This window comes from Chionomys nivalis, chromosome 7, assembly GCF_950005125.1.
Source record: "Chionomys nivalis chromosome 7, mChiNiv1.1, whole genome shotgun sequence".
NCBI lineage: Eukaryota > Metazoa > Chordata > Mammalia > Rodentia > Cricetidae > Chionomys > Chionomys nivalis.
This window is the reverse complement of record NC_080092.1, coordinates 89146361-89173056: the sequence shown is the minus strand read 5'-3', so window position 1 is coordinate 89173056 and position 26696 is coordinate 89146361. Positions and strand designations below refer to the sequence as shown.

The 26696-nt window shown below is 37.8% G+C and overlaps 1 protein-coding gene across 2 annotated transcripts in view; it reads right to left on the bottom strand.

The window, feature by feature from the left end:
- The window catches only part of Cep112 (centrosomal protein 112), a 448529-nt gene that overhangs the window by 286372 nt on the left and 135461 nt on the right, over positions 1 to 26696 (bottom strand). For both annotated transcript variants that reach the window (XM_057774090.1, XM_057774091.1), the window contains one exon: positions 15247 to 15382. In XM_057774090.1, the coding sequence (XP_057630073.1) occupies positions 15247 to 15382 (136 nt within the window). The remainder of the gene's footprint in view (positions 1 to 15246; positions 15383 to 26696) is intronic.

Genomic DNA, 26696 nt, shown 5'->3' with positions numbered 1-26696 from the left:
AAGAAATAAATTTTAAAATTGAAAATACATAAAGTTGTAAAACAGCACTTTATAATTAACACTTTATAGATCTAAGCATTGTTGTCTGTAATCAGAATAGAAAACAGTAATACTTTTAAAATAAACGTTACAAAAACAAAGAAAATAACAATAAGTAATAATGAAATATATTTCACTTTAGAATAACACTGACTGAGAATGCCAAACCCCACTCCATCATTCTTCAACAATTTTAGGAGTATAGAAAGCAACTCTTATAAAGCTTATCTAAAACTAGACTTCCCAGTTGTCATAACTACAAAGGATTCTGTCTCACCACACATCATCATTCCAAATTCCATTCCACTTCAAACAAAAACAAAGGATTCCAGAGCTCCTTCATTGTGCAACTCTGGCTTCAAGGAAACCCAAGAATACAGTCTTGTGGGCGTGCTCAGGAGCAGGGGCAGGACTGTATGCCTTTCTGTGTTCAGTGTGCACAAAAGCAAGAACCAGAAACGGTGAGTGGCATTGGAATCTTCCTGGTAGGAGCCTCCAGGTTACTCCTTGCTAAGAGAAAATCCAGGTACTCCAGGCTTCAAAAATGCACCATGGGCCCTAATTGTTTCCCAATGTAAGGAAGTTCAAGAGTAAGCAACTACAGGAGGCCAAAGCTGTCAGGGTCACAGCTGCTGTGTGTCAACCTTGCCCTAGCAGTTGCAAAATAACCTCTCTAGTTCTGGACATCTGGGAAGGGGAGGGCAGTGGGCAACGGAAAGGAGACAAGGGAAGAGGGGATGAATTAGGTCAGAGGCCCCTTTTAAGCCAGGGTCTGATGCTCCTTCTTCACTGGCAACATCACTGGTCTTGAAATCACATAAAAGACACATTTCTGGACATGTCTGTAAGAGAACTAACTATAAGGGGATTAACTGAGAAGATCCACCCTTAATGTGGGTGAAATCATCTCACAGGCTGGGGCCCCAGATTAAATAAACAGTAAAAAAGGGAGAAGGCAAGCTGAGCCCCATCATTAATCTCTCGCTCACTCTCTGCTTTCTGCGGATGCAATGTGCCCAACTGATTTATCCTCCTGCTGCCATGCCTTCCCCATCATGATGGACTGCACCCTCAAACTGTGAGCCAAAATCAACCCTCTGTCCCTGATCTTCTGCAAGTTTAAGATCCTGTCAATAGCAAGTTGACTGCCCAATTTGCATCTCATCCCTTTGAATTACACTAAATGTCCACCACTTCCTATAAGAGAAGAGTCTTTTTTTATTGATTTTTATTGAGCTCTACATTTTTCTCTGCTCCCCTCCCTGTCTTTCCCCTCCCCCTTCAACTCTCCCCCACAGTCCTCATGCTCCCAATATACTCAGGGTATCATGTCTTTGTCTTTAACTAGATGATTCCCTAAATGAGATCAGTGTTGTAGGAGAAAGGAAGAATGTACAATGGATAAATAGATAGCATTTTATACCAACTATAGTCACAAAAAATAAATGGTCTTTCTCCAGTAGAGTGCTGTGTGTCATTACATCATAAGTAATATGACATGCATAATCTAAGTTGTACAATTACAAAGTTATACACTGTATAATTCAAATATATGTTATTATATTTAATAAATATTTAAAGAAATGCTAAGAAATTATATTTTAACTATTTTTAGATACATATACATAGATAGATATATAAGACATAGAAATATATAGACAGGTCAGCAGATAGATACAATGCCAGGAAGTAGGGAATGGGAGATGGCTCAGTGGTTGAAGAGCATGCCCCACAAGTATAAAGACCAGAGATTGTATCCTGATAACCCAAATAAATGGGTTGGGTTGATGTAGTAGCCCATCTGTGACTATAACCTTAGAATACAGAGATAAGAGGTCCCCAGAAGAAAGAGGTTAGCAAGACTAGCCATATTGGGAAGCTCTCAGAAGTTCCCTTTGGATAGAGCCTGCCTCAATAAATAAGGTGGTAGAGCCATTGAGGATAATTTCTGATATCAACCTCAAGCCTATGTGTACATATGCACACACATGTGCACACACACATGTTCACATGCAGAAAATGTATACATATACATGTATAGCACACACCTACACAGATAAAAAAGGAAAACAAAAACAAGTGGAAGAAAGCTGGATAAACAACTATTTATATGCCTAAATAAATGAAGAATAAAAAATAAAAGTCCTGAGGTAAAAAAAAAAAGCAATTAGCATTCTTCTATGAATGATAGTGATGTTTGTTTGTTTTTTTTTTTTTCTTGCACTGGGGTGCTTCAGGAATGCTAAAAACATACTCTATCACAGGACTGTATCCCAAGCCCCAATAATTACTAACTGATATAAGAAAGCAAGATGCCTTTTGCATATATTAGTGTGGGGAATGATCAGTATAAAATGGAAGAAAAACAAAAAGTACAAACATTTCTAGAAAAAAAGTAACTATATATAAATACTACCAGATTACAGAACACCTTGGTTTTTCTGTTGTGATAAAACACTCTAACAAAAGCAACGTAAGGGAAAAAGGGCTTGTGAGGACTTGGATGAGAAAGTCCCCCAGATGCTCATGTATCTGCAGGCTTAGTCACCAGGGGGTGGAACTGTTTGGAAAGGATTCAGAGGGTGGCCTTGTTGGAGGAGGTGCATCACTAAGGTGGGCTTTAAGGTTTTAAAGCCCATGACAGGTCAGTGTCTGTGTCTCTGCCTGCTGCCTTCCAAACAGGATATAGAGCTCTCAGCTACTGCTCCAGCACCATGCCTGTCTGTGTTCCACTATGATGACCATGCTCTAACAATAACTAAGCCAGGCCTATCAAGGCACAGTCCACCATGGTGTGGCGGTCAAGGCAGCAGAAGCCTGATCAGTGCTCATGTTGGGCTGACAATCAGGAAACAAAGAGGGCTGCCTGTGTGATAGTGCTCAGCTCCCTCTCTCCAGCTTCTACAGTTTAGCATCCCTCAAACAATGGTGTCGGCCACAGTGGATGGCTCTTCCCAGTTCAGTTAATGCAATCAAGTCAATCATTAACAGGCTTGCTCAGGTGCCCATTTTCAAGGTAATTCTAGACTCCATCAAGCTGTCAAAGAACACTGGTCATAACAGAGATTTTACTGAAATTAATAAAATATACAGCATAGCATAACATTAATGGATTAAATATCCAACCCACTAGCCAACAGAACTGGTTTTCTAAAAATTTTAATCATATTAAACCGAAATTATTTCTAGCTGTAAATTATAGCAAGTATCTAAAATCTGTTAAAAAATAAAAGGAATGGACTGTAAATCAAGAGTTATCATTGAAGAAAAAGGCTAGAAAAGTGGGGAGGGCAGAAGACCTTGGGGCTACAAGCTGCCTGAAATCCATGCAGTGGCTTTGCAGACATCTTGAAAGTTTCAGGCAAATGGATAGAACTAGAAAAAACATCCTGAGTGAAGTACCTCAGACCCAGTAAGACAAACACGGTATGCACTCACTCATAAGTGAGTACTAGATGTAACCCCAGAGAAGCTGGGTAAAAAGGAGGACCCTAAGAGAGCTACACATGGAGGGACCCAGGAAGGGGAACTAGTTAAAATATCCTGGGTAAACTGGGGAGTGGAAGGGAGGAGATAGGGGATGAGAATATAAAGAATTGAGAAGGCTGAGTTGGGGAAGGGACAGAGAGAGAGAGAGTAATGAAAGAGATATCTTGATAGAGGGAGCCATTACAGGCTTAGGGAGAAACCTGGTGCTAAGAAAATTCCCAGGAATCTACAAGAATGACACAAGCTAAGACTCCTAGCAATAGTGGAGAGGGTCCCTGAACTGGCCTTCCTCTATAATCAGATTAGTGACTACCCTAATTGTCATCATAGAACCTACATTCAGTATCTGATAGAAGCAGATACAATGACTCACAGCCAAGTATGGGCTGAGCTCCTGGAGCTTAGCTGAGAGTGACAAGGGATCATAGGAGCAAGAGGGGTCAAGATCATGATGGGGAAAACCACAGAGACAGCTGATCTGAGCTACTGGGAGCTCAACGACTGGATAGATAGCTGGAGAACCTGCACGGGACCAAACTAAGCCCTCTGAATGTGGGTGACAGTTATGTAGCTTAATCTGTTTGGGGGGCTGGCAATGGGAACAGGACTTATTCTGGGTGCATGAACTGACTTTTTGGAGTCAATTCCCTTTGGTGGGATATCTTACTCAGCTTTGATACAGGGGCGAGGGGCTTTGTCCTGCCTCAGCTTGGTCTGGCACGCTTTGTTGACTCCCAAGGGAGGCCTTACCCCTCTGAGGAGTGGATGGGGGCAGGGAGTGTGGAGAGGTTAGAGGGAGGGAGAAGAGGAGGGAGGGGGAACTGGGGTTGGTATGTAAAATGGAAAAACAATTTTAAATTACAAGAAAGAACTTTCATACAGGGCATGCAAACAGCTGTTTCTTTCAGTCATTTGTTTTATTAAAGGTAAACACACCCCATTTCTGTTTTTAAATATAAGTAACTATTCTAATAATTAAGATATGTGATTCTATAGTTATCAATAACTGACTCCTACAAACAAGAAGAAAAGTTCCTCAAAGTGAAAGAAACAGCATGAAGCAAATCTTTTAAAGTTTGTTTCTACTTTCATTCATGGGTCTCGCTGTGGAAACAGTCTTTTCTCAAACAAGCGGAACCCTTCATTTTTTGGCTTATAAACCCCTCTGCTTTCTATAGCAGTCTCCTACTAGAGGAGATGCCTGGCACTCCGGGCTTCTACACAAACATTTTGCAGGAAAACCAGAGCATGCAGAGGCAAGCAGAAAAGGGAGGGAGGTTACAGAAGACCCAATACAGCCCTCCACACAACGACTCTACTGTGGTATTCCATATATAATGTAATCTATACCAGCCACACACCTTTAAATAACTGATAATCTTGAATAAGAGACTTCTAATCTATCATGTCTTACCAAATATATTTTAACATTTTGTTTAACATGTATTCAAGTTCCTCATGCGAAAATCACTTGATTGATTGAAGAAACCTAGCTGTAAGGATTCCATCACACATGGAATTCCTTAGTACTTATAAAAATGGTGCTTTCTTATCTCAGAAATCCAATTATACTTGGCAAATGATGTGTAATAGAAACCATTCCTACAACAAGAGACAACCAAAACAACATCCTGCTTATATCACCACTATTAATATTCAAAAGTGTGAATAAACCCCACCCAGCAACCCAGGCTTGGCAAGAGCTGCTCATGAAAACAGGCCATGGAGACAGAATGTGGAGAAGTAGAAAGATTACAAAGGCATGTACTACACCATTGGGAGAGGCTTCTAACTGTAATTCTTGCTTGATACCTGTCTTGTTATATATAATTTTACTATGTTAAAGTTAAAACCTTCCTTTTTATTTAAACAGAAAAGGGGAAATGGTATGAAAAGTCCTTCTGTATATGTGTTGCTTTTATTGGTTAATGAATATAGAAACTGCTTTGGCCTGTGATAGGGCAGGATAGAACTAGGCAGGGAAAACTAAACTGAATATTGAGAGAAAGAAGGCAGAGTCAGGAAACACCATGTAGCCGCTGCCAGGGACAGATGTGCAGGAACTTTACCCGGTAAGCCACAGCCACATGGCAATACACAAATAATAGAATTGGTCTAGTTTAGGATATAAGAGCTAGTCAGAAATAGGTTTAAGCTATTGACCAAACAGTATTGAGAATAATATAGTTTCTGAGTGATTATTTTGGATCTGGGCATCCGAGACGAATGCATGAGCTCACTCAGCTCATGGAGACATGGTGCATAGATGGTAAGAAGAGCACACAGACTCTTAAGGTAAAAATGAGGCACAGGCAAATTGTCTAGTGGATTTGGTGAAGTTGGAAACTGGAGGCTGGTATAGCACAGAACAGAGCTGATCTGAGGAGTGGTTCAATTTCCAAAAACAAATCCCCAAAGGCTACCTGTAATTTTAACTATCCACATTTGATGGCCACCTCTTTCTATGTATGGATAAGGTTCTTAAAATACTGGTTCCAGAGTTTTACCCAGCTATGATTCTTTGATTGAGCTGCAATAATGACTGGCTTGGGAAGATATGTCCATGGGCTCAACAGCGGCATGCAGGAGTGCTGAGGCTCCTTTAAGAGAAGGCTTACTGACTCAGCATAAGAATCAGCAGCTTCCTGATTCATGCTGCCAACAAGCGCTCTGGTTCTTTCAGGAGGCTGAGCACTTAAATTACTTTGCCCATCAAAAGCTGGAAGCAGTTTGGAAAGAACTACATCCAAATTCCCAAATATTGTTTATAAAGGTTTGTTTACATTTAAAGGGGGATATATTATAGAGGTGAATACTTTGCATTGTTATGGATCTTGGTTTATTGATACAAATTTAAGGTCAATTTTGTTATATTTATATATCTGCTTTTGATTAAGGTATTATATTTGTGCAGCTCATTTAAAAATGTAAAATAAAATTAAGAAATACAGGTTAATAGATAGTCACCTATAAAGTCAAGCTTGTAGTCATGTTAGTTAGATTTTCTATATATATAAAGATATATTTCAGTTAGATAATCTTCAAACCTTTCAAAGACCTACAGAATATTGCATTAAAATGTTTTAAGAACTTAGGACTTCTCATGACAATGAGACACATCTGCTCCTGACAACACCAACTATTTCAAGAGGAAGATGGGCATCGAAGCAGCTCCTTATGGGGTTTGTTAGCCATCTGGGGGAAAAAAAAATAACTGTTCTTGCCTGGACTGCTTGGTGTTATGCTGTATGAACTGGACATGTAGGATCCACAGAAAAATGACTGACGAACTTGCCTAAAGGTGAGACTGTCGTTTGGGGTTCCTGCTTCATGAAAGAGTCTGCCAGACATTCTGCAGGACACAAAAGAAAGTGACTGACAAACTAACATAGGCGGAACTGTCTTTGAAATTTCCTGTTTCATGGAAAAGTCTGCTCGATACTATGGGCCTGTAGGCTGAAGACTGGATGACCCAACAGTACAGAAGAACTTTGGGTAACTGTCCAGGCAGCAAGGTGTTTCTGTCAATTCTAGAATTCTGGAAGTTGCTTACAATGTACTTCCTGTTTTCTTAGGTAATATTATATCCTTCTGGAGACTTTGATGAAGTTGAAGAATAGATAGTTATAATCATAGTTTTCCTTAGTTATGATAAAAGATTTTATATATATATATATATATATATGTATATAGTAATTGTAATTCTTGCTTAATACCTGTTTTGTCATATGTAATTTTACTATGTTAAAGTTAAAACAGTTTTTATTTAGACAGAAAGGGGAAGTTGATGTGGGAAGTCCTTCTGTATATGTGTTGCTTTTATTGGTTATTGAATAAAAAAGCTGCTTTGGCCTGTGATAGGGCAGAATAGAGCTAGGCAGGAAAACTAAACTGAATGTTTGGAGGAAGTAGGTGGAGTCACTGAGACACCATGTAGCTGTCAGAGGAGAAAGACATGAGCCACCAGCCGGAACCTTGCTGGTAAGGTAAACCACAAGGCTTGTGATAAAGTATAAAATAACAGAGATGGGTTAATTTAAGATATAAGTAGTCCACCCTCAGCCATAGGTGCACCCAGCTCCTATGTCCCCCATGCTAAGGCTCCCACCCACTTAAGATGGCCCTGGGAACATGCCTCTCCCTCCCCCAGGCAAGTGAGTCATGGCCCCAGCATCCCTTGGTACTTGTACACAGCCTTTTCCCTTGGCCAGTCCTTGGAAAGTTTTCTACTTTGTCCTGTTCTGAGTCCATTAAACAGCCTCCCCAATATCAAAAAAGAAAAGATATAAGAGCTAGCCAATAAGAAGTGTGAGCTAATAGACCAAGGAGTGTTGCAATTGATATAGTTTCTGTGCAATTATTTCCCATCTAGGTGGCCAGGAAACAATCAGCCTCCACCTACAACTGTACAACAGTAACAAAAACAGAAATACATACCAGAGGAACAATATAGATGACCTGAAATAAACATCTCCAGAAACCTAATTTTTGACACATTAAAAAAAAAAAAAAAAAAAAAACATACATTAGGAGAAAAAGACAACCTTGCCAACAAACATTTCTGGGAAAACTGGATGTCCACAAGTAAAAGAAAAATAAAACTAGATCCCTAGCTCTCAACCCATACAAAAATCAGCTAAATGGAATGAAGACCTTAATGTAAGACCTGAAATTCTGAAACTGCTAAGAGGAAAACCTAGGGAAGAACACTTCAAGATACAGGCACAGTCAAGGACTTGATGAAGAGGACTCCAACAGTGTGGGTAATAAAACCAAAAGCTGGCAAACAGGACTGCATGAAATTAAAAGGTTTCTGCACAGAAAAGGAAGCAGTCAAGGGAGGAGACAACTTACAGAATGAAGGCCATTTTTTCTAGCTTATATCTGATGGAAGAGTAATATGCAGACGATACAAAGAACTACGATATGGCCCAGCTTTACTTCTGGGGATATATCTGAAGGACTCTAAGATAACACCCCATAGAACCACCTGCATATCAATGACTAGTGCAGCACTGTCCACAATAGCCAAGTTACAGAATAAGCCTAGCATATGTCAACAGAAGATGAAGAAAGAAATGTGGTATACACAGTGGAGCTGTTTGTCCATGAAGGAGAATGAAGTGTTGCTTGTTGAAGATTGTATACAATTGAACATTGTCATATAAATGAAATAAGCTAGACTCAGCAAGACAAGTTTATATTTGTCTCATTTCTGAATCTGTGATTTTACAGACATAAATTGTGTGTATGCATGCATGAGTATGGGTGTGCATGTGTGCATGTCTGTGTGTTTGTACCGATAGAATCTGTCCAGGGGAATGAAGGAGACTACAGCAGGTAAAGAGAGCAGAAAGGGAGAGGATGCAGAGTAAACAGGGCCAAATGACACTCTGAAACCAATCACTATGACTATGAATATATGTCCATAAAATTTTTCATAAGTAAAAATAATAAAAGAAAAACATGTTATCTATGGGAAAATCATAAATAGTGACTTCTGCCTTTCTGATACAGCCAAGGGATTTTTTGTTTTCTCTTTTTCTCTAAGCATGCCTCATCACATTAGTTCACAATAGTGTCCCTCTTCCTACTATGCTAGCTAGGCCCTTTTGCATCTTTCCCCTTTGATTTCTTCACTTAGCCCAGGTTTAGCCAATTTTGATAACATTTCTTTTGGGTCATTTGGGTTGTACTGATTTTTCTGTTTCCCTGCATCTAAACTTTCACTGTTCGTTCTCCTCTGGACACATGCTTGCTTTACTTTTCATTCATTCTTAGGGTGAAGCTGAGAGTGCTGACTTAAGACTTTCCTCTTTGGATATAGGTACTTCAAGCTATAAATTTTTCCTTATTTACTACTTTATCTGAACTGAATAAATTTTAATATGTCATACTTTTTTGCTTTAAAGCAGTTCAAAATTTCTTATTTTCTTTGTTTTACTGTCCTTGACCCATGAATTACTTTTAAAAGTCTGTTGTTTAATTTTCAGATATTTGAATGTTTTACATATTTATTTTGTCATTCATTTGCAATTTATGATAATGTGGCTCAAAGAACACACTTAGCATAATTTTAATCCTTACAAATTTATGAGACTTGTCTGATGGCCAAGCATATCATCTGTCCTAGAGAATGTTTCATGGGTGCCTGCAGTCATTGGGTGGGGTGACTAAAATCACCACCCAAGCCTCAGATTCCCTCAAGTGGCAAGACCAAAACCAACACAACATGATAAAACTTTGAAACTTATGAAGATGAAATTTTCCCAAAGAAAATGAGACCTTTGTTCTGACATCAATTCAGTTGATCTGCAAAATTAAAAGAATTCTCAACATCTTCTATGGTATTCTAACAGAACTCAGTGATTACAAAGCATCCAGTATAGACTTTTCTGTTTTTATATTCTTTCTTTTACAGGACTTTCAAGTATTCATTTGCTGGGAATTATCAATAACCAATCCCTCTGATTGCTCAGCAACATTCCATTAGCTCTTGTCCATCTTTTCATTTGTTGAGTAGTATTTGAATTACTGATGTTTGGGACATTTATGAAGAAAGTTGCTCTCAACATTTGTGCATAAGTTCTTCTCTGCATCTATTTTTATTTCTCTTCATTAAATACACAGAATACCTGACATACAGTATGTTTAACTGTTTTTTAACTGGCAATCTTTCAAAATAGTATCGCTGTTTTTCATGTTTTCTAACAACAAACAAGAACTCCAACTGTATCACATCTTTTTCAACATTTCATACTGCCCACTCATCTTTGTCATTTAATCCATTCTATGTAAAGAAGGGTGACATCTCATTTTTGCTTTAGTTTGCATCTCATTAGTGAGATGTTCAACATCCTTTTATGTGCTTCTTGGACATTACTGCATCTTCTTTGAGGTGTCTATTTAATTCTTTGTCTATTTTTTAATTGGGTCATTTGTCTTTTTATTGAGTTGTATTAATGTCTTTCATATTTTTGACACAAATTCTTTGAAATGCAGAAATTAAAATATTTTCTCCCATTCTCCAGTTTTTCCTTTTGTTGTCATTTATTGGAGTCTTTCAAAGAGCAAAACCCTTTAATTTTGGTGAAGTCAATGTGGTAGTTTCAATTGAAATTGATTTTCCATGTGGTAAACAATATGTCTTCTTTGATATGTCAAGTTTTAGAAGTAAAATGAAGTTTTGTTTATGGTCTACCGAATTTCGTAACTGATTTACAAGAGTAAAGATTTAATATGTTAGCCGGGCGATGGTGGCGCATGCCTTTAATCCCAGCACTTGGGAGGCAGAGGCAAGCGGATCTCTGTGAGTTCGAGACCAGCCTGGTCTACAGAGCTAGTTCCAGGACAGGTTCCAAAGCCACAGAGAAACCCTGTCTCGAAAAAAAAAAAAAACCAAAAAAAAAAAAAAAAAAAAGATTTAATATGTTGTCTGACATGGTTGAAAGTAGAAAATTTGTCTGGTTCATGCTTCTTGGTCTAATAGACAAAAAAAAAAAAAAAAAAAAAAAAGAAAGAAAAGAAAAAAAATACCAGCCACATTAAAAACACCCCTATGATCTCTCTGTGCTTCCCAGCACCTTTCCAGCATGTGAACTGAGAAGTACTGCCTTTGACACACAAACACATGACCTTTGGTCTAGTGTAATGACTTATATTAATTCTAATTTGTATGATGTTTTGTTATAGTTATTCTTTATATTCCATGAAAATAAATGACACATTTTCGTCATCCCTTTAACAAAATTTTTGATTAATTTTATTTTAGTTGTGTCTTTTGTCAAAGCATATTTGTGGATTTGTCTGTTAATTAATAGTACTCATTAAGCAGAAAAAGCCTATTAATGTTTGCTACTACAAGAGCGTACTTTGTTGGACTCTGGACAGTGCATTGTTCTCTGATCCTGTTCTTTGGCAGTATTCCCTCTCAGGTTCTCCAATTACCTTCTAAACATCTTTATGAAAATGTGCATCTTCATAATGGTATTAGTACCCATATTTTGTTGAAATAATAAACTGACCTAAAGTAGTCTCCATATTTCAACAAAGAGTGTGGCCCAAAGTAACTTCCACATGCAGTGTGGTGGTTGGGCAAGCAGGGTGTAACCTAAGACTACAAGGCCATAGGTGAACAACAGTGAGTCACAACAGCCAGCCACTAGCCAAGTCCAAGCTGAAGGCTGCCATGTTATACCCAAATAAGGCAACTGGCAATGTGTACCAAGCAGAAAATAGCTGTTGGTCACTTCTGTCTCTTTGGTTATAAAAACAACTCATCATATTTTGAGACTAGGGTGCTGTGGATTCTTTAACATTTTTATTATAGCATGGTGCCTGGTTCTATATTTTTTCCTTTTCTCTTTTTTTATGATTAAGTAAACATTACAAGGTTCAACTGGTCTCAATGTTTCAATTATTTATATTTTCTCGACTTCAATTTTTTTGTTGTTGCAGAATATTTATTTACACTGTAAAAATTCATCTCTGCCTAATGCACCTTTTGGTTACTTTAATAAAGAGCTAAATGGCCAATAGCTAGGCAGAAAAAAAAATATGTGGGATTTCTCAGAGGAAAGACCTCTTGATTAGGACAGACAATAGTTCATCAAACCAAATGGCCATTCCATCGAAATTAACTTATAAGACTAACAAATTTTTTTCATGTTTTCTTTTTTATTTTTCGAGACAGGGTTTCTCTGTCCTGGTACTAGCTCTTGTAGACCAGGCTGGCCTCGACCTCACAGAGATCCAGATGCCTGCCTCTGCCTCCCAAGTGCTGGGATTAAAGGTGTGCGCCACCACTGACCAGCCTAACCTAACAAATGTTTCTCATTTGATTATTTATAAAGTGTCAATTTCCAGGTGGTTAGCTAAGAAGGTCCAGCACTATAGTTTAGTCTATCAAGAACTTCAGATAAGCCTTTCACTTTCCCATCACACTGAGACTTGACAACAGCTAGTGTGGAGGCCCAAAAATATGAGCCTATTTCCACCTTGTCTAAAGGTCAGCTTGCTCAAAGTTGTTACCACAACCACCCTGATCAATAGAAGAATCAGAACTTCTATCCTTCTGTTCCTTCAAGGTTATCATCTGCTTCTACCTCAAAAAAAGGCCCCACTTGATTTAGAACAGAGAGTTCTGCTCTTTCAAGATTATTGTCAACAGATGTGGCTAACATCCAGACCTTGTATTTCAGGAATAGAGAAGTAGTTATGTTTCTATCCCAAACAAAAGTCTAAAGACAACTAAATTCCTACTCCCTTAAGGAGATAACAATGAATTCAACCCAGGGAGTAGTTTGCCTACAAAATGTTTTAGTCTAGCGTGTGAGCATTATTTGTCTTGTTCTAGCAATAGAATGTTTAACAATGAATGTAGCCCGCAACCTCCAACTGTTATATTCATTTCATTGTATTATGTTAATGCAGTTTTTTTTTTAATCTTACTCCTATCTTTTGGGGTCAGAAGTATTTTAAGCAAATGGGAATTAAACACAGGTAATTTTAGTAGTCACTGGAACTCCCTCCCAGAACTAGGTACTATCCTGTGTTTTCTTTTTATTATTTACATTCATGTCTTCGTTCTCTTTACTATTTTTCTAATCTCCATGCCCCTACCCTGGTAAATGGTATTTTTGTAGAAGCTGGTCTCTGAAGAGCTAACTCTCACAGGACTTGATCTTTATCTCATTTTTTCAGGGTCCCCTAAAGATGCTGTTACCCCCAGACAACAGAAAGTAATTTTAATAACATGATGCTCACACTTCTGAGAGATGGAATAGGTGGTTTTTGGTTGTTCAGTGGGTTATGGATGTTTGTCATCAGTTAGTGAGGTTGGTTGCAAGCTATTATTGGCCATACTCAGGGAGGAAACCAAGCAAAGGAAATTAGATTCAGGGATCTCATTCTGAAAAGAAAAGGGGGGATAGAAGAATGGTTATTTCAAACTGAAAAAGCAATATTTGGGAGCTGGCTGCCCACAAGAAAGACTACATAACGTTGTAGTGGTGTGTTCTTAACCAGTCTGGCTGGCCAGCAATCTACAGGGTTTGCTGTTTTTGTCTTCTCCCCATGCCCGGTCTCTTCTGCTAGAACTATAGAAGTGTGTGACCCTGTATGGCTTTTACATAGTTGATAGGGGCCTCATGCTTATGTGGCAAACACTTTATGAACTGAGACATTTCCTAGTTTGTTCAAGTTCTTAAATTTCTATTTTATAATGTATATACCTTCTTTTGGGAAATCAGTACACTTCATATTCTTCTGATTCAGTTCCTGCCTCCAGGGTCCAGCCCTGTTTAAATTCCTGCTCTTACTGCCTTTGATGAACTGTGATATAGGTGTGTAAGATGTCCCTCCCAAGGTGCTTTTGGTCAGTGTTTCATCATGGCAACAGAAACTCTGACTATGACAGAAAGTACTATAAAGTAATCTAAATATACTTACTACAAGAAGCTGATAATCAAAATGTAGTCATCTTCAAATGGTAAAATATATTTACCAGTAAAATATTCTAATTAAACATAGAATGCAAATACATATATCAAATATAACAAATCAAATGAGAATAGCAGAAAAAAGCTTTTAGTACTTATATAGTCTTTTCTTTTAAAAATTTACTCTGAGAATTTCATGTGTATATAACAATCACATATTTTTTCAATGAAAGAATCAATACAAATCAACATGCTTAAAAACCATATTATATGGATATTATATATATAATATTATATATTATATACATAAAACTTACAACATTAAATTCTTATGTAACGAAAATCTATTATATTTTATACATAAATTATAGAGATTTTATATGAAATATAAAATGAATTTAAATAATTTACATAAAATTAATTTCTCATAGATAGAAAAAAACAACATGAGTAGACATGAATAAAAAATTAAATTAGATATTACCTATAATATTTCAGTTTGCATACACAGTGTTAATGTAGAGTCTTCATAATACTTAGGTAGTTGTAATAATTTCCTCTATTATTTTGCAAATATCTAATTTTATCACAAAAAAAGCTACCATAAAAACTTAACCTTCAAGAATTGAAAACAATCTATTTCCTCTTGAGCTGCCCATTGAAAGAATCAATGTGACTGATCAATAAAAGTATTTACAGAACACTGGGAAGCACAGACCTGGTTGAGTTGAGCCCATGGTCTGCAGAAGCCAGCATGTGGAAGCCTTTGCCTGGTAAGTTCATCCATCCCCAGGGCAAGATGCATTTTTGTCATTCTCACACTTCATGCAGGGACTTGAGGATTTTTAAATGATCATTCTGGCTTCAAAGGTGAATCAAGGGATCATACCCCTTTTCATTCTCAGTCTCTGACCCAGTGTTATTGCTACTTTGGACAAAGCTTTCTTTTTCCTAAGGTCTCACTATATAGTGGCTGGCCTGGAACCTGCCATGTATATAGGCAAGCCTGGAACTCATAATTATGCCCCACCTTCTTTTTAATTACACATACTCACGTGAGCCTGTGTGTGGGTATCTACAAATAAGCTCAGTTCTTATGGAGGCAGTTGGATTCCTTGACGCTGCAATTACAGGCTGTTGGGAGCCAGCCGGTGTGGGTGGTGGGAACAGAGCTAGGGTTCTCTGTAAAGGCAGTATGTGTTTTAACTTCCGAGGCAGTCTCCAGCCCTCACCAAGTGGTTAAGAGTGAGATGTTTCTGAGGATGAGTGTGTGTCTTACCTGCTCTTTCATCTCTGCATAGACCTTCTCAGAGTTCACTTCTACCTGCCGCTTAAACTCCTCCAGGGCAGCATCTGCCTGCTGGGCCTGCAACCTCTGAACCTCAGTCACACGGCAGAGTTGTTCCTCCTTCTCCCTACAAAGTTCATAAAGCTCCAGAGTTACATGGGGAAAGGATGAAGAAGGGACTTGGGAGGGGAAAGGGAAAGGGGAAAATGTCTTAACTCTTTTTAATTGCAAACTTTTAAAAAATTAAAACCAAAAAAGAACTAGGTAATAAAAGAACAAAATTAGCCCTCTCTAAAACAAAATTCAGATAGCATTTTCAGATCCGTATTCCATAAAGTTTCTCTTTCAAAAGCTGACAATTGAGCAATCTGTCTGGGTGGGGGCAAAAACACATAATATGTATTTTAATGAAGACATAACTATATTCAAAGATGCCCCTAAAAACAAACTATACAAAACTATGCATTTCCACTTACTGGTTGATAGATAAAATGTGGGATATCTATACAATGGAGTATTACTTGAACTTAAAAAGTAGGAACGTTTAAAAATATATTCTACAACATGGAGATTATGTATATAAAATTTAAAAAATATTAAATATGACTAATTAAAATAAGTCATAAAAAATAAAATGTGGTCCCATTTATGTAAAAAGTTCAGAACTAAAATGTTGTACAAAAGATTTCCACACTAGCCCAGAATGGAGTATAATAAAGGTTTGTTTATTTGGGGGTAAATTCACAGAAAGAGTAGTGATTCACAGTCCTCTGTGTACACAAGGTAATCATCCTTGTGGGAGCTCCAGCCAGGACTCCATAGCTGAAGTGGGCCTCCAGACTGCCTGCTGGTGGCCACCTCCCTGTGATGTTTTCCTGACAAACTAGGCTATCTTCCTTCCCTACTGGCAAGTTCATATAAACACACAAAACTGCCTATTCCTAACTGTAACAATGACAAATGCCAGTGATAGAATAATTTAACTCTTATAAATCAAAATATGAATTTTATCACAATGGGAGGAAACAGCCTTCCCAAACCATCCATTATGCTACTGCCTTTTAAAAGGTGAGCAGAAAGAGCTTGAGCTTTCGGGAGTTACTAGAATCCTCCCTCTAAGATATGTCACTACAGGTTCTCCTATAGAAACATAATTATTTTATATCAGAATGTCAAATTTCTCCCTGACTCCAACCTGGAAACCTTTCCCAAGCCTGAGTGGTCAACAGACTGATAGGAAAAGTGGCATGCATCTTCCTTTTAAGCAGGGCTCCTCAGTCTCTTTATAATCAGACAGTATTCATGGGGGTTAGTTCTTCCCAGATCCCATCACCAACTCACCCTGTGTTTGGGCACAGCACATCTGTACCTAAGGAACCCTTTGCATATGGGTTAAATGAACATGCCATGAGTCTTCAGCTCCATGTAAGAACCGCCTGTGTCTATTTATCCATTCAAATCCTCATCTACATCTATCTTCTTGGACCCCTGATAATAATCATGGTAGTAAACTCTGACAAACCCTTGTCTTCCATCAGAATCCCTCCTCTTCCTTATAATGATAGTCATCATTTGCATGTCCTGTGGGGTTTAAGGCTGCTCCACAGCATGTGACACCAAGCATGGGAACAAAGCCATTCTAATCAGGCTTCAGGCCAGATGCTGCTTACAGTCACTACACTTTACAGCAATGGGTACAGACCTCTGGAACTTTGAAAACCTTTGCTTCATGTGTTTGTCTTATTTAGTGGTGTGTGTGTGTGTGTGTGTGTATCTGTCTGTCTGTCTATGAGTGTGTCTATGTGTGTGTGTGTGTGTAACCCACACACATGAGCACACATGCTAGTACACGTGTGTAGGTAGACATGCTTATGTGCATGTGGAAGCAGAGGACAGCCTCAGGTTTTCTCAGGAACCATGTACTCTTTGTTCAAGCTGGTATCTCACTGGTCTAGAACTCATCAAGCAGTTTGGGCTGACTGGACCCAGAACGTGGTGGCCGTGGAGTAGGGGGACTTCATTGCTCTGCCTTCCTGTTCGGATTGTAAGTATGAGCCACCACACTCAGATTTTTAACATGGGTTCTTGAGACTGAACTCCTGTCCTAATACCTGCACAGCAAGCACTTTCCCAACTGTGCATCTCCTCAGCCCCAACATGTTCATATTTAACAGAAAGAAAACTATCTTTTTGCCTACTAGTTTTCCAACACATTTTAAAACAAATGTCTTCAAGGTTAATAGAGTTATGAGTTGCAAGGTCCCAATAAAAGTAAAGATTTTTGCCACTTAACATTATGAACTCTTAGATAACAGTGGTTAATAATGTCATGTGGAAGACTGACCCTAAGCTATCACTATATAAAACATCAAGCATTCCAATGGTTATTGGGGCTTTAATTTAGTTTGGTGCATCTACACTCTCTTATATTATTCTACCTAAGAATCAGAAAGCCTTGATCTATATGTACAAACAACATTGCTATATATACTGAACAAAGTGATTGACAAAATCTTCATATATTGAAACTACATATAGGAACACTATAAAGTCATATACTATAGCCACCTGATGTGGGAAAGTCATATGTCAATCTGTTGATTTCATTGGTTAATTAATAAAGAAACTGCTTGGCCTGATAGGTTAGAACATAGGTGGGTGGAGTAAACAGAACAGAATGCTGGGAGGAAGAGGAAGTGAGCTCAGACTCCATAGCTCTCCTCTCTGAGGCAGATGCGATGAAGCTCCGACCCAAGATGGACGTAGGCTAGAATCTCCCTGGTAAGTCACCACCTCATGGTGCTACACACATTAATAGAAATGGGCCAACCAGTGTTTATATGAATATAGTTTGTGTGTTGTTATTTTGGGGTATAAGCTAGCCAGGCGACCGGGAGCTGGGTAGCAGGAACGCAGCCACCAAAATCTAAACTTTAGGAGGCAAGTGGATGTTCTCTGGTAGGATGGTCCTGAGTGATAGCAAGAGGCTACTTGCTTCTTCTGTTAGAGGCTCAAAGAAAAAGAAGCTATGGTAGGTACCTGGTGACCCCATTTTGGTGCTGGGTTAGGCAGGGCAAGGGATATTCATCCATTGCTTAGAGATAAAAGGGACCAACCTATGTAATTCTTTAAGTGCTGAGACACTCTTAAAAACATTTGAGAAATGTTTTAGATGAAACTTCATCAAACACTTACCTATGTTTACCTATACATAGAAAAGAAACAGTACTGTATAATATTTGAAAACATCAAATATTTAAACACTACAGTTTAAAATTATGTACCATATGTTTACCTGAAGAAAATCTATTAAAATAATGTAAAATATATAACCTAAAGCAAAAATAAGCATTTGAACAATTATTTAATTATATGTGAAATAGTTCACATGAGGTGTTTAAATGCTTTAAATTTAATAGGGCAAATCTTTTCTTCACATCAGTTCAATGTGCAAATAGGTTCAGCATCTAAAATCATAAACTTTAGCCATCATCAATATATTTTATAGACCATTTAAAATATCCCAATAAATTCTGTACATGTTCTCAACTCACAACTTCTATCTTGATTGAGAACTGGCATTTTTAAAAAGTATGAAACAATAAGCCCAAGGAGCTAGATAGATGGCCCAGTGGCTAAGCATGTACAGTACTCTTTCAGAAGACTTGGGTTCAATTCCCAGAACAATGTAAAGTGGCTCATGGCTGCCTGAACTCCAGCTCCACGAAGAGCCAACACATCTGGCCCCTGCGGGCACCTGCATCATCTCCACATGCCCCTCCATGCAGACAATTTAAAATAAGTTTTAAAAGATAGCAAGCAAAGGGAGATGTCAGAAATCTGGCTGGTAGAAGGCCCTCCACACGGGCTACTCTAATCACACAGTATAAAGCTAATTGTCAAAGAAGGTCTCACTCAAGGCAAATCAGTATATTTGCTCAGTCTGGCATGTACATTCATCTCCACACACTTAGGATTCTTATGTCTTAGTGTAGATTGTCTTTAGCTTGATTTAAATAAAAAAAATGATCATTTTAATGAGCTCCATTAAACTTACACAAGGTGCAAAAAACAGAAATAAAACTTTAAGCCTTTCAGCCAAAGATCTTTTCCTAGAGGTCATAAAAAGGCTGTACAAGAGACAAAACAGAGGGAAAAAAGTGACTTTCAAGATTATTTTTTCAGTGGACTCATGCAGCTGAGGATTAATGCATCACTCAAATGCCTTATAGCTGGACTTCCATGAAGATAAAAAGGTGGAAAGAAAATTTGCTTTTTAGCTGTGATTTATTTATGAAATTTTCCTCATCTAAGTACATAAAGGATAAAGAAAAAAGAAGCTCCATTCTTACTCAGCCACAACTTAGCTCAGATTAAAGGGTGCTCTGAAGTGCATGATTATTTCAAAAAGGGCAATAAAATGCAGGGGACTAATGGACTACAATTTGGTATTTCTTGAGCTTTACAAGCTAACGTTTATATGTGCAAGCCAAGTCTAATTTGAAAATCTTCCTTTGGCACATTTCTGTAGCAGCACTTTTGATAACGATGGCTGTAGTCCAACACGGATTTCTAAGGCTTCACATTACAGTGCACTTCATTTGCTGCCAGCTTGGCATCCGCACTGGAAACTCCAAGAAAAACAAAACAAAACAAAAAACTTCAAACAAGCCTGGAAAACAGCTCGAAGTCTCCATCCTTTCCATCTGGGCTTGGAGCATAAGCTTTTCAAGAGGCAATATCACCTACCTTTGGCTGCCAATCAGAACTTAAATTAATTAGACTGAGTCAGTAAAAAAAAAAAAGTCATACCATTTACTTAGCATGATAAAAAAAAACACACTGCTTTATCTTCTTCTTCATGTGACTTCAATATACACTGGCCTCTGCTAATTCATCTAAAACATGGGGACTGCTACAGAAACTGCAACACTTGATACTCTTCCGGGGTCAGAAAGGATGTCTAATAACACTAGTGTTGGCATTGCTTTTAATATTGACAAGATACCAATACTGCGGTCCCCAACTGACCTGCAGAGCTAATATAATCCATGTGTTCAAGGTCAGAGGCCAAGTAACACAAGCCTCTAGAAGATGTCCAAGACAAGGAATGGGCTCATCCCTGAAGTCCTCTCAAAGATCAAGGCTTGGCAACACCTTGACTTTAGCTTCTCCTGGTGAACTGCCAACTTGTAGAACAGCAGGGATAACCTGGAACTACTTTAAGACACTACACTGGTAGGGGTTTGTTACAGCCACAACAGAAAAAGAGTAAAACATTGGTAATTGTCAGACACAAGGTGGTCAAGGGTACCAGAGGTACTTAATATAAAATTCTTTAAACTTCTTCAGAAATACTCTGGGGAACAAAAGAAGAGTTGGGTATAAGGAAAAGAGCTGAATTGGGCAAAGAAAATAAGGATAAAATCTGTTGTATTTCTTTGAATATATGGTTTGTGGATTTTCAGTGATTTGATGGTCTTAATAATATCAGGTTAAAAACAATGTAAAAATGAATTCTTTCTCCAAAACACAATACCTAAATAAAACATGAGCAAGATTTTGTGATGAAAATTGAGGACTTCCACAGACTACTAGTAAAGCCAAGCGTTCTTTGACTAGGACGCATCTGCTCAAACTGGCTTCACTATCATCCAGATAGTGAAGTCACTTCAGCTATGAAAAGACTTCTGGAGATCAAAATGTCTAAAAGAGCAGCCAACAACATAAAGCAGTTCTATAGAATTCTCTTTTGACATGAACGTAACAGTCCCAGAGACCCGGCTCCCAAGGCCAAATCTGATTTTAAGGAACATGATTGGTGGAACGTGCTAGTTATGAATAAGTTATGGACTTCAGCTAGGAGGTTCATAAATCCTTTCAAGTCAATTGAATTTTAATTAAGATTCAACACAAATGGATCTGGCATGACTCTCCTGGTCTTCAGCTGCTATTTAGGAGCTGAGAGGGATCCTGGCGACAAATCTGAGATCTACTCACTATTACAAAAAAATCATAAAACAAGTAGAAGTGGTTTCCATCTTGGAGAAACATCAGTCAGAGTAAGGAAAAGGTAAAAGAGCAAAGAAGAAAATCAAACAGTGCTGCAATATTTTATATGCTAAAATTTAGACAGAATCATGCATGCTGCAGGAATATAAATGATACAAAGAGGCAGTGAATGTCTCCATGGGAATTAATCTCTGGAAGTGAAGCGCTGGCTCAGTCAGTACCGTGTTTGTCCCACAAGCATGAGGTCCTGAGTTTGAAGCTCTAGTGCCCACATAAAAAGCTAGGTGCAGTAAGGGGCATCTTTAACCCCAAGTCTGGGGTCTGGGAGGGACAGAAAGAGGAGAACCCTTGGCGTTCACAAGCCAGCCAACCAGTTAGTGAGCTTCATGCTCAGGAGGAAAGTCTGTCTCAAAAACAAGTTGTAAACTCATACAGGAAGACACACTGACAAACAGCTTCCACTCACATACATATTTGAATCCATATGTATTCATGTACACACACACACACCACAAACACACCCAAAAAAACCAAATTTAGAAGACCAGATGTATGTGTAATAAAAAATAAAACTACAAAAATAAAGGCTTATGCTGTTTAAAGTTTTATATAATATTCTTATGCAAAATAAACATGCCTATTATATGGACATGCAAATAAAGCAAATGAACTCTTATTCTGAAGCTCAAAAATCAATTGATATTTCATAGTACAAATTAAAAATTTTGAAAAATGAAGTTATTCTTTAAGAGTAATAAAATAAAACTTATATACAACGAAGAAACAATTTTCTACAATTTTAATCCTTAAACTTTACAAAAAGTATCTTAAATCTAATGTTGTTCCTTTTTCATTCCCTATATGTAAGAAGCTACTGATTAATAATTCCATGGAAATTAAACACCATCTATGGACATATTATCGGCATATCTACTGATACAATTAATTTTAGAGAGTATTATTTTAGTAAATATGGAAATATAGGTTTTTCCTGTAAAACGGTCAAGGCTAAAGCTTTTGGAACAGACACAGAGCCATTTCTTGTTACCAGGAAAGAAGAAAGGCTGTGGAGTCATTCAAGCAGAATGACAAGCCAACCACAGCCAGATCAAAGGAGTGAAGAAGAAAAAGGCTGAAACGTGAAGCTGAAATATTTATTCCCTTCAAAAACATCACCCAGGCCTTGTCCCTGGGCACTTGAATACTTCAAAGTAGCTGGGAAAGATTCTCACTTATGTTCATCACTATGCACAAGTAGATCAAATTTTAAGTAGTCATATTTTCTCCTTATTTATCAAATATATATGCAATACTTATCGTGGAAGTCTTCACTTCTAAGGATAATTTCTAAGTGATGTGGTTATTTCTTAGTGACAACAGATATTTTCTAGTACTTCCAATAATGGTATTCCCACAACCTATAACACTGATCGTTGTGACCAAGTGGTGAACATTAAGGGAGAGCCTACCATGCTCACTGAACTTCAGGACAGTCCAGATATTACTTCATTTAATTTCAATAGTTATAAAAAGTTATTAATTGAACACATAAATAAATGGAAATTTTATTTCCCAATTTGACATAGAACATGACAGAATGACAAGTTGAATCAGTGGTTCTCAACCTTCCTAATGTGACCCTTTTATACAGTCCCTCACGTTGTAGTGACTCCCACCCATAATATTATTTTTGTTGCTACTACATAGCTATAATTTTGCTACTGTTATGAATCATAATGCAAATATCTGTGTTTCCTGATGGTCTTAGGTGACCCCTGTAAGGTCATTTGACTCCCAAGTGGTGACCCACAGGTTGGGAACCACAGAGTTAAATCAATCCAGCCAACGGCAAAGTCTAAGATGGCTTTACCATCTTATTTGTTTAAATGCATGCATAACTCGTGGTCCTGGTTTCCTTGCTCATGTTCTCCCTCCTTCTGCTCCTCATTTGGACCTTAAGAGCTCAGACCGTTGCTCCAAACTGAGACTCTGTCTCTACCTCGATCCATCGCCAGATGAAGGTTCTAAGGTGATATGCAAGATATTCATCAGTATAGGATAGGGTCATTTCAGGTTCCCTCTCCTTAGTTGCCCAAGGTACCAGCTAGGGACATCTCCCTGGACACCTGCTAACCCCTCTAGAGTCAAGTTTCTTGCCAACCCTAAGATGGCTCTCTTAGTTAGGATATATACTTCGCTGCTCCCGTATCCTCCCTTCCTATATCCCAACCATCCTAATCCGATGCACCCACCCACTATGACAGTGGAACTGATTTATTGTGAGCCCACCAAGGCCAGCTGGTCTGGGTCTGAATAAGCATGGGTTGAAACTGGACTCTCTGAGCATGGCGGACAATGAAGGCTGATGAGAAGCCAAGGACAATGGCACTACGTTTCGATCCTAATACATGAACTGGCTTTGTGGGTGCTTAGCCTGTTTAGACGCTCACCTTCCTGGACATAGATAGAAGACCTTCGTCTTCCCGCAGGGCAGAGAATTTGGACTGCTCTTCAGTATCGAGAGGGAGGGGGAATGGTGTGGGGGGAGGAGAAGAGGAGTGGGGATAGGGGGAGGGGAGTGGGGGGAGGGGGCAATATTTGGGAGGAGGGGGAGGGAAATGGGAAACAACGGGGAGAAGGTGGAAATTTTAATTAAAAAAGAATAAAAAAAATTAAAAAAAAAATAAATGCATGCATAAGTGATGACTCTTTACTAAAGTGCTGTGTCTTCACAAATAATTTTAACCAAGATTTCATTACAATTTTCCTTATATATCTATATATTAAATCACTCTCAGAGTCCCTGAAATCTACAGTGTTCTTCAAGCATTTACACAGCACTTACTAAATACTAGTTATACGTTCAATGCTAGATATACAAAAATGTTCAAGCCATTTTCACCCTTTTCCTGGGGAGTAAAACAGACCCGGTACTGTTGTTTTTAGTGCTATAATAGCTACACAATGATATTAATGCAATACTTCAAGAGGACAACATACAAGGGAACTTGGGGTTGAGGAAATAAGTCAGTTAGTAAAGCGCTTGCCTAACTTCTGATCTGCTGTACCAATGCAGAAAGCTGGGCATCGCAGTGCATAACTGTGATCCCAGCACTAGGAAAGCGGAGACAGGCATATCCCTACTCACAGGCCGATGGTCATTCCAAATCAGTGACTTCCAGGTTCAGTCAGAGACTGTCTCAAAAACTAAAGATGAGCAATTGAGGAAGATATCTATTAGAGGAAGACACTTTTACCCTTCACTGCATGTGGATTCATACACAAACATGCACATACACATACATACAGCATACAAATACAAAAACATAGTTCATTATACCTAATATGTATGTATATGTTCACATGTGTGTGCACTATACACATGCAACAGTAGATGTAAATACACAGAACAATCAAAAAGCTTCCTAAAATATTTTTATTCTAGTAAGTGACTAAGAATACGCAAAAGGTATATATAATACATGTTAATGTTATATGCATATAGTACGTTAAAACATACTGTATATCCTTATAAAATGTGTACTTATAAAATAGAGAATTTATTTGATATTTGTAAAAAAAAAAAAAGGCTTGTTTTCCTCAGTACCTACTTTTGATGAAAAAGTAAATATACATAATGACACTTATTTCAAATACAAGATTTAAATGGCCAGGGAAAGAGATTTCTAGAGATTAAACATATACTTTCAGATAAATTTAATAATAATCTCATTAGTTAATCTGAAACCATTTAGAGTTTGTTAAATCATTTTCTGTTAATGTACTGAGTACTCATCAAATACCAGGCACAGCACTACACTAAGCATCTCTGAACTAGTCACATCTGGTTATTTGCTTCCAGGGGAACAATGTATTTAATTAATCACAACAATAACAATCAATAGCTAGTAACTGAAAAGGCATAAGTTACTTTGGGTTTAATAAATATATAGATAATTATAATTTTAACTTAATTTAAATTAATGAGTATAAATACAAGTAAAGAAAAAACTTTATAGAGATATCCCACAAGAAAATGGTAATAACGTTAACTAAAGAAGGAAGACGACTTAGGAAAAGGAAAAGGTTGGCATTCTACCATCCGGGACAGTAGGCAGAACAACTGTGGAGGGAAAGATAGGCTAACTCAAGGGGGAACAGCACCTGGTCTGGATGAAGCACGGAGAAAAGAAAGCAAGACTTGTGGTGACGTCAAGAATCACTGTGCCATCTGAAATTCTAGAGATGGACTGAACACGCAGTGAGTGAAAAGCACAATACAAAGGATCAGAGATGAATTACGTAGACCAATGAAAAGAGCTGTGGTGATGACAAAGTAAGGCATAGGAAAAAAGACATAAAACACATGAAAATTATCAGCAACCTAATGTCTATATTTAGAGTACATGAGAGAAAAGAAAGAGATAAGGATATACATATTTGAAGAAATGATAGCAAAATAATTTTTTAACTTAGCAAAATTTATGAACCTATAAATTTAGGAACTATAAACATAGGTAATATCCAGAAGAGTACGGTAAGTTACATGATAATCAAATTTCTCAAAAGCAGGAATAAAGAAAAAAATGTTAAATAATAGTTAGAAAAAGGAGATATCAGACTTTCCATAGCAAGCAAGGAAAGGAGAAGACACTTAAGCAACACCTAGAAAATGCTTTTTAAAAGCACAGCCTTGTCAACTTAGAATTCCATTACTGACAAAATCATCTTTCAAAACCACAGGGAAAGTAAACCCTTTCAAGATAGAGAATTATAGACTATTGTCAGGAGACCCACACTCCTAGAAGCAAAACGAGGAATCTTCCTGGTTGAAAGGCAAAAATACAGGCAGAAATATGAGACTATCATCAAGATTTGTAATCACATGCATAGATTTGAGATTTATTTATATTATTACGTGACTTTAAAAATAATTCACTTTAAATGAAAGTTAGGTAAGGTAGTAATGGCTTTATAATATATTAAAGTAAAAGGTGTAACAAGAATAATTCACAGTACTAAAAAGAGAAGGTAATAATTCACCACAGGATTCTTATATATAAACTAGCCTATACACACACACACACACACACACACACATATATATACACACACACTAGGGTATATTGTGAAAACTTTAAAATATATAAGCCAAGCCGGGCGATGGTGGCGCACGCCTTTAATCCCAGCACTTGGGAGGCAGAGGCAGGCGGATTTCTGTGAGTTCGAGACCAGCCTGGTCTACAGAGCTAGTTCCAGGATAGGCTCCAAAGCCACAGAGAAACCCTGTCTCGAAAAACCAAAAATAAAAAAATAAAATAAAATATATAAGCCAAGCCATGAATTACCCTCTAAAATACCAAAACAACTAATAGAGAGGATAAAAATAATTATTTAATTAATCAAAAAAGTAAATCTATATTTTACTT